This window comes from Austrofundulus limnaeus, unplaced genomic scaffold (assembly GCF_001266775.1).
Source record: "Austrofundulus limnaeus strain Quisiro unplaced genomic scaffold, Austrofundulus_limnaeus-1.0 Scaffold235, whole genome shotgun sequence".
NCBI classification, from domain to species: Eukaryota; Metazoa; Chordata; class Actinopteri; order Cyprinodontiformes; family Rivulidae; genus Austrofundulus; species Austrofundulus limnaeus.
The window spans coordinates 490,716-499,866 of record NW_013952637.1 but is presented as its reverse complement, the minus strand read 5'-3'; the positions used below and the strand labels follow the sequence as shown (position 1 = coordinate 499,866).

The window sequence follows — 9,151 nt, the reverse complement described above, 5'->3', positions numbered from 1 at the left end:
GAACTAATTAAAAAACATCACAAATTAAAAAAATATATATTCCCATGGCATTTAGGGGTTGAAATGACAGTAAATTATCTTTTAAAACAGCACGGGGTTCATGAGGGGGTCCCATTATAAACTGATATAAAACTCAAAAAAGTTGATTTTACATGATATTGCCCCTTTAAAAATGCAAGGAGAACAATGAACTGATTAAACAAATATAATAAACTAAATAAAAATATATATTCCCATGGCATTTAGGGGTTGAAATGACAGTAAATTATCTTTTAAAACAGCACGGGGTTCATGAGGGGGTCCCTGGAGTTTTTTGCCCATGTAAGCAGCCCCCCAGACCTAAAAGGTTTGAGGTTCCCATGTACCAGTAAATACAGAACGGCCGTGTCTTTGGTAAGGACGGTTTTCAATATAAACCTCAGACTGGTTTGATTAGGGAAGTGACGTCATATCAGGAAGTAACCTCTCCGCTGTCCGACGCTCACAGAGCCGCTGAAACACAACAAGCGGTCCAACAAACACTTTCTGGCGTCTCGGCTGCTCAGAGTTTGCCGTGAATGTGTTTCTGGCGGCCGTCTGTGCCGAGCTGAGGCGCTGAACCACCGCATGCTGTGGAAATAACATGACTCTGAGGTAAAGCGTCACGTTGCGAGGCAGTGATGCTAACTGTTAGCTTAGCCGCTAGCTGCGCGATGCTAACTGCACCCGAGTGAGTGGAACCGGGAAAGAGCTTCACTTCAGCTGTGATTTATTGTCACGTTGTGTTTTAAATGATCTTCCAGTAATATTTATTGAAGCTAGTCGGTTTAGTAACACTTCATTGTGACAAACATGTCGAAAGATGCTCTTTTTAAGGAAAAACGTTTATTTATTTACACCTCGTTTATTTTGTTTACTTCGCTTGAATGGATACAGACATTTTCATATATTTTGAAATGGGTTTTATTTATGGGTTAAATTTAATACATTTTAATGCTAACAGATAGCACAAGATCTTTGTAACTTTAATAATCACTACTCGGAATCAACAGTATAAGATGTGTCCATAAAAATAGTTGTTTTAGGAAGAGTTTTGTTGATTGAAGATTATTGTTTGACTTTATACTTGAGGAAAAAAGGGACAGATTTAAGATTTTTCTTCTCACTGCTGCCTTTCGCTTCATTTTATTTGTATTTTCTTTTTATTTTACATATAATTTTGTTTTTAAGAAAAGAATATAAAGTTTGAAAAAATAATAAAAACTTATTAGCAAAATACGATTGGATGGATTTAAATAAAACTTGTGCTACAGTTCTGGAGCCAACCAATGCTGACCTTATTCTACTTTTAGCTGAACTTATGCTACTTTTAGCTGAACTTTAGCTGATCTTATGCTACCTTTAGCTGAACTTATGCTACTTTTAGCTGAACTTAGCTGATCTTATGCTACCTTTAGCTGAACTTATGCTACTTTTAGCTGAACTTTAGCTGATCTTTTGCTACTTTTAGCTGAACTTATGCTACTTTTAGCTGAACTTTAGCTGATCTTATGCTACTTTCAGCTGATCTTATGCTACATTTAGCTGATCTCATGCTACTTTTAGCTGGCCTTGTGCTACTTTTTGCTAACTTTATGCTACTTTTAGCTAACCATAATATGGTTAGCAAATGATGCTTCTTTTAGCTATTTTTAGCTGATCTTAGGCTACTTTTAGCTGACCTTATGCTACTTTTAGCTAACTTCATGCCACTTTTAGCAGATCTTATGCTTCTTTTAGCTGATCTTAGGCCACTTTTAGCTAACTTTATGTTAATTTATGTTTTAGCTGATCCTATGCTACTTTTAGCTGGCCTTGTGCTACTTTTTGCAAACTTTATGCTACGTTTAGTTAACCAAAATATGGTTAGCAAATTATGCTTCTTAGCTAAATTTATGAAATTTTTAGCTGATCTTATGCTACTTTTAGCTGATCTTATGCTACTTTTAGCTAACTTCATGCTACTTTTAGCTGAACCTATGCTACTTTTAGCTGATCTTATGCTACTGTAGCTGCCTTATGCTTCTTTTAGCTGAACCTATGCTACTTTTAGCTGGCCTTATGCTTCTTTTAGCTAACTTTATGCTATTTTTAGCTGAACTTATGCTACTTTTAGCTGAACTTATGCTACTTTTAGCTGAACTTATGCTACTTTTAGCTGATCTTATGCTACTTTTAGCTAACTTCATGCTACTTTTAGCTGATCTTATGCTTCTTTTAGCTAGCTTTATGCTACTTTTAGCTGAACCTATGCTACTTTTAGTTAACTTTATGCTACTTTTAGCTGAACTTATGCTACTTTTAGCTGATCTTATGCTACTTTAGCTGGCCTTATGCTTCTTTTAGCTAACTTTATGCTATTTTTAGCTGATCAATCAATGTTCGTCGACAGAAAAACAACTACAACTAAATCAGTTTTACAGAAACGTGTTCATCTCCAGTCTTTTGTTTTATTTTTCAGGCTTTGAGCAGCACCAGCATGGAAAGCAGTGTTTTCCTCAGGCCTTTCATTAGTTTCCTGTCAGAACGTTTTGTCTGTTTCAGACTTCATCWTTTTGTTTTCTCGTCAGATGTCTGYGTTWACTCCTCCGTCTTTGAACTGTCCTAATATAAACGCTTTAAAGGAACCGTCATGAGTCACTGCAGCCTCTGTGTTTCTGTCTCCTCTGCAGATGACTCAGCGCTGGCTTGGACATCTGTGATCCGGCTGAAGATGAACGAGGCGCGCTCCGCTCGTCAGACCCGCCGCTGCCCGTCGTCACAGCAACCCACCGCCCCGGCRCAGTGAATCATGGTCGTCGCGCCTCGTGTTCGCTGAAGTAAACTACCCGAGACACAAACGATAAATCGGGCCGTGGATGGGTTTTGTTGAAAACGGTGCCAAGCATGTCCCTGGGCGAGCAGTCTCACAAATGGTTTCCCACCCATGTCCAAGCCACCGTCCTGCAGGCCACCGGGTTACAACCCAAAGGCAAAAACGGCACCAACGACACCTACACCATCATCCAGCTGGGCAAGGAGAAGTACTCCACGTCGGTGGCGGAGAAGACGGCCAACCCCGTCTGGAGAGAGGAGGCCTCGTTTGAGCTGCCGGGCCTTCTTCTGGAGGGGAACCCTGAGGTGTACGAGCTCTGCCTCACCGTCATGCACCGCTCCTTAGTCGGGATGGACAAGTTCCTGGGTCAGAAGTCCATCAACCTGAATGAAATCTTTGTTAATAAGGAGAGGAAGAAAACTGAGTAAGTATTATTTTACACACGCTGTTAACACAAAGTATGTGTGGCGACGACCACACCAGCACTCAATTCTGAATCTGTCATTAACTGAGTCAGAACCCGTGTTGTTTCACCTGCTGTTGACTCATAATGACTCAGTGAATTAACAAAAATATATTTTTGAACCTGATCTATGTTGTTGAGAGAAGCTGCTGTTTGTTAGCATCGAGCTGTTGAACTGAAACTAGTGGAGCTGGATGAACATGTCCTGTTGGTCACTCCTTTTCATTGTTCCTGCCTGACTGACTGGGTTTGGATCCAGCCGAGGCCTTTAATGAAGCTGTGGTTGGTTTGTTGTGTGAAAGTGAACGTTTGCTGAATTAATTTAATCAAAATGATAAAGTAGCAGCGTTCTAAACAAACCTGCTTCTTTATCTCAGCTTTAACCCTTCACAAACCTGACACCTCATCCTCTGCTGCCTTTTCTATACTTTTCAAAATATTTAACTTTATTTACAATATTTTAGCTTTTAACTAGTCTAATACTACGTTTAGCTGTCTTCCTGCTACTTTTAGCTGACCTTATGCTACCTTTAGCTGATTGTATGCTACATTTACCTGGCTGTATGCTACTTTCAGCTGGATGTATGCTACTTTTAGCTGGCTGCATGCTACTTTTAGCTGGCTGCATGCTACTTTTAGCTGGCTGCATGCTACTTTTAGCTGGCTGCATGCTACTTTTAGCTGGCTGCATGCTACTTTTAGCTGGCTGTATGCCACTTTTAGCTGGCTGTATGCCACTTTTAGCTGGCTGTATGCTACCTTTAGCTGGCTGTATGCTACCTTTAGCTGGCTGTATGCTACCTTTAGCTGGCTGTATGCTACCTTTAGCTGGCTGTATGCTACCTTTAGCTGGCTGTATGCTACTTTTAGCTGGCTGTATGCTACTTTTAGCTGGTCTTTTTACTATTTTTAGGTTTTAGCTGGCCATACGCTAATATTAGCTAACTTTTGCTCATTTTAGCTATAAGTACTTGATTTTAGCTTCTTTAGAATATTTCAGCTCATTTCTTTAGTTTTCATCTCTTTTTTTCCATCACGGTTCAGCTGATGAAGTTTAATGAACTTTATTTAACTTGTAAACAGCTGATCCCAGACTCATCCTGAGGACTGCAGGTGGTTCTGGTACCAGTGTTTGAGGACTGCAGGTGGTTCTGGTACCAGTTGAGGACTGCAGGTGGTTCTGGTACCAGTGTTTTGAGGACTGCAGGTGGTTCTGGTACCAGTGTTTGAGGACTGCAGGTGGTTCTGGTACCAGTGTGTGAGACCCTCGGTCCAACATAAAGCAAACAGGATGTTAATGACAGAACCGGAGCTGTGCTTCATTAAAGCTGCTGCAGAGACATGAACAGGTTCTTGTCCACCGTCAGTCAGAAGAATCACAATAAGTTCTAATCAGCATCACTGCTTGKATTTATTTAGCTGTGTGAAGCGATGCTCCTTGAGGCGCTGCCCCTCCAGAACCCAGCGCCGGGCCTGGGCTGCACAGTGGGCCTGTGTTCCTCCTCACGTGGAGGAGGAGAAGCTGGTTCTGATATGTGAGCGGGCGGCCCGTAATTATCTCGCACCTGTGTTTGTTGATGATGAGGAGTTTCCCAGCGGTCCGGGTCTGAGTGGGAGAACTTTGGGTCCAGAAGTACAGAAGCAACGTTTATCTTGGCCTTGAGGAGGCACGTGAGGCGCTGCGGCGTGGCTGCCGATCCGCTGGGAACTGGACCCTACCGGGCCTCTGATAGGCAGAACTCAGCTGATTCTTTGTTTCTGATTGTTTCTGAAACCAGTCCGGTTCCTGGGTCCAGCTGGTAGCTGGCACTTCAAAGACGACCGCAGATCATTTGTTTTAAATAAATTACAGCAGCACAGTTAAATCTGTTACTTAATGCTTCTTTAAAAACACAAAGTAGTTTTATTTTGACCTCTCCCAGYGAGCGAGGTGGATCAAAAATACAGACAAGACCTTTTTAAAGTCCTGTTCCTCCCTGGACTYGGCCACAAACCCTTTAAAAACCCTTTTTTATGACCTTTAGCGTCGCTCTCTGATGTGGTGCGTTTCTGAACAAAATACTTTATTTGTGTCTAAATAAAGACAGAAATAGCAGCAGGGTCCCCGCCCCTCAGCGAGTCGAAAAACGGTTAATTAGGAAACAGCAGCCGCAGGATTAACATCATTTCTTTTACATTTCTTTTAAAATGTTTGTTAAAAGTTAATTTGATGACTTTTTGTCTCCTTCAGACTTGAGTTCAGAAGGAGCAGAATAAAACAGGAGCTGCACTCTGCTGGAAGAGCAGGATTTTAACTGGAAAAGAAAAATAACAGAATCAGTTCAGTCCTGTTGATATCCTGAGCGTCAGATTCTTCTTCTGTGGTTTTATTTCAGCTGGTACGCGCTGGAGTCCAAGCCGGGGAAGAAGAAGAAGGAGCGTGGTCGCCTGCAGGTCAGCGTTCAGTTCATGAGGAACAACATGACGGCCAGCATGTTCGACCTGTCCATGAAGGAGAAGCCCCTCTCACCCTTCTCCAAACTCAAGCACAAGATGAAGGGGCGCCGGGCCGACAGCGGTGCCACAGACGCCTCGTCCGCCATCTTGCCCCGCTCCGCCGCCTGCGACTCGGACCCCGCCCGGCCTCCTCCGGAGTCGCGGCCGAAGCCGGAGGCGAAGGTGAAGAGGCCGCTGCTGTCCGGGGCCCATAAACTGTCCGCCGCCCACTCCATGTCGGATCTGATCGGGTCCAACGCTCGACCCAAACTGGACTCCTCAGAGGAGAGCGGTGAGGAACCAGAACCACTGAGAAACCTGTTTTACAGGAACCAGGTTCTGTCGCAGCTCTGCACTTGATGTTGTTGTTGTTGTTGTTGTTGTTGTTGTTGTTGTTGTTGTTGTTGTTGTTGAGCCACTTCTGCTGATTAGAGTTTATTATAAATAAGATGACAGACCTCATTCTCAAACTTTACAACACATTTAAAACTCTTCAAACATTTTATAGCTTAAAAAAAAAAGAAAAAAATATACACACACATACACACATGCACATTCATGCTACTCTGGTGCTAACTTTAACTTTTGATAGCTGGTTTGCTAATTGTGGGTTTTAGCTATGATTTGTTGAGAGTTTAAACTTAGCCACTGTTTTTCTTGTTTGAGCTCCTGTTTCATAATCTTTTAGCTACCAACGCTTTAGGTTTACATTGCTGTTGTGTTGTTTTTGTTGCAAACTTTAGCTTTTATTACTGTTTTACTGCTTCTACCTTTTAGCTTCCGTTGAGCTAATATTTTAGCTAAGTTTTTAGAAATATATTTTAGTTACTGATGTGCTTATTGTAGCTGTTGATAGCCTCACTCTAGTTTTTAGCTGTGTTTTTTGTTTTAGCTTTTTGCTGATTTAAGCTTTTAATATTTTTTTAGCCACTATTTTGTAAACATTTTAGCTAACAATGCTCAAATTTGACATTGTAGTTGTGGTTTTTTGTTACAAATATTTGCTGTTTTACTGGTTTTATCTTTTGGCTGCTGTTTAGCTAGTTATATGCTTTAGCTACGTTTTTGCTAATTTTGTTTTTCAGCGACTGGTGTGCTAATCTTAGTTTTTTAGCTACAGTTGTGCTCATTCTAGGTTTAAACTGTCAACTGCAGCTTCTCTGGTTTCAGCTTAGACACTTTTGCACTTATTTTATCTTTTAGCTAATGTGCTAATATTAGCTTTTAGGTGCTGTTGTGCTAAGTTTAGTTTTTAGCTTAAGTTTTTAAATAAATTTTACTAGTTTAGGCTTTTAGCTACTGTTCGCTACTTTAAAATTTAACTTCTTTTGGGATAATCTTAGCATTTAGCTGCAATCATTTAAGTTTTAGCTGTTAATTGCAGCTTTTCTGGTTTCAGCATGTAGCTGCTGTTTTGATAGCTTATAGCTACTTTTCCACTGACTTTAAGTTTTAGCTGCAGGTTTTTTACAGGTTTCAGCTTGTAGCTAAAGTGTTGTGAGTGGTTTCGGCTGCRCTGACTAGAGGTTCTGGTATTTCAGCTGTTTTCTGAGCAGTTCTGGTCTTTTTGGCTGTTTTGATGTTTTGATCTGAAACTTTTTTTTTAATCATAAACTTTCTAAAACATTTTGTTGATTCTAACAGAGTTAAAGTGTGTGTGTGTGTGTGCGTGCGTGCGTGCGTGCGTGCGTGCGTGCGTGCGTGCGTGCGTGTGTGTGTGTGTGTGTTATCATGACTTGAATTAGCTGATGTTTTGGCCTCCTCCAGCAGGACCTGCCGGCCCCCACCGGCGTTCCCAGAGCGAGGTGCCGGGGTTCGGGGACGTTGAGGGCCAGGCTGACCCTTTCACCAACGTCAGCGCCGCCCTGCCACAGAAGTATGCCACGCTCCCACTCAACCGCAACCCGTTCGAGGGGGAGGCGGGCCAGCCGTGGGAGCGGGCGGAGCGCGTGGGCGGGAAGAAGGACAAGGTCAGCCTGCTGGAGCGCGTGACGGGGAAGAAGGAGGGCCGCAGGACCGGGGCCCGCTCCGGCAGCTCTGGAGACCTGCGGTCCCCCAACCCTTTCAGCGGCGACCCACAGGCCAACACCAACCCCTTTAGCTCCGCCTACAAAGCCAGGTGGGTTTTATTTGTATATTTTTATCACGTCCCCCGACATGTTTAGTGTCAAGCGTCCCTCTGAGCCGCTGACGTCGCTGGTTTCTCACAGGAAGTGTCATTAGTGGCTCTTTAGAGCGCCGGGCTCGATAACGAAACTCTCTGAGCCGCAGTAATGAGATCCTCCGCAGAGATAGACCACCCAATTAACCACTTATCTCTGTCTCATCTTCGCCGCCGCCGCGCACCAGCGCAGCGGTCGCACACACGAGTCTCCGGAGGTGTTTACTCATCAGAGGATGTTTGTGTTTTTGTTTTAAACAGATTGAAGCCACGGAGCCATGTTTCTTTCTCACTACTCTCTTTGTGTTTCTCAGTGACAAAAAGCAAACAGGAAGTGACATCATTGGCTCAAAGAAGAAGAAGGACATCTTTGGCAAGAAACCCGTAAGTTCTTCTAAATTATTTAGCTGATTGTTGTGCCGACGCACGAGCGTCCAGACATTTTATTAAACAGTGCAGCTCAGTTCAAACAGCTGTTTAAATCATCAGATCTGGATCTTTTTAAACTTTAACAGATTTTAACCTAAAATCTACTCTTCAAAACAGGAAGTGGTCTTTTTAACTTATTCTGTCTCCAATAAATAAAAATAAATCCACCTGTGTGACCATCAGAACCTCCTCGTTAAAATCGGACTCGTTTTCACTCAACTCTTTATCTGAGACTTACTTTTTAGTCTGTTTAGTCCGTGACATTTATTTTGAAAGGATCCGAAACTTCTCTCACATGTTGGCCTTCAGATGTTTTCTCTATTCTACTAAAAGTTGTTTGACTTGTGAAAACATCTGATTACTTAAACTGTTTATTACATTTTTCACTGTAAGCACGTCGCTGTTTTTTTTACTGACAATTCTTTCTGATGATGATGATGATGATGATGGGTTTCTTTGAGAATAATCTGGGCTAAAAAAGCTCTAACATGAAAAAAAAATTATATTTGGTTTTAGTTTCTATGTTCTGTGCAACATGTGGGTTGGAACAAGTAGATGTGATGTTTAATAAGTTAGCTCTGGAGCTAAAGTTATTAGCATTAGCTCCCAAGCTAATAATATTAGCTCTGAAAATAAGTAAGTAAACTTTATTTATAAAGCACCTTTTACAGACACAAACATCACAAAGTGCTTAACAGAGAGAAAAATAACTGAAAACAGGTCAAAAATAAAGAACAGTCTCAAAAAAATTCAAAGTAAACAAGTAAAAGGAAAAAAAAAAAATATATAT

The 9,151-nt window shown here is 41.9% G+C and overlaps 1 protein-coding gene across 3 annotated transcripts in view; it reads left to right on the top strand.

The window, feature by feature from the left end:
- Positions 1-458: 458 nt before the first annotated feature.
- Positions 459-9,151, top strand: part of rab11fip2 (RAB11 family interacting protein 2 (class I)) — a 21,494-nt gene continuing 12,801 nt past the window's right edge. For 2 of the 3 annotated variants that reach the window (XM_014019899.1, XM_014019896.1), the window contains exons 1-5: positions 459-633; positions 2,691-3,257; positions 5,672-6,063; positions 7,539-7,890; positions 8,247-8,316. In XM_014019899.1, the coding sequence (XP_013875353.1) occupies positions 2,905-3,257; positions 5,672-6,063; positions 7,539-7,890; positions 8,247-8,316 (1,167 nt within the window). In that variant the 5' untranslated portion in view covers positions 459-633; positions 2,691-2,904. The remainder of the gene's footprint in view (positions 634-2,690; positions 3,258-5,671; positions 6,064-7,538; positions 7,891-8,246; positions 8,317-9,151) is intronic. The other variant, XM_014019897.1, reaches the window with a different exon arrangement.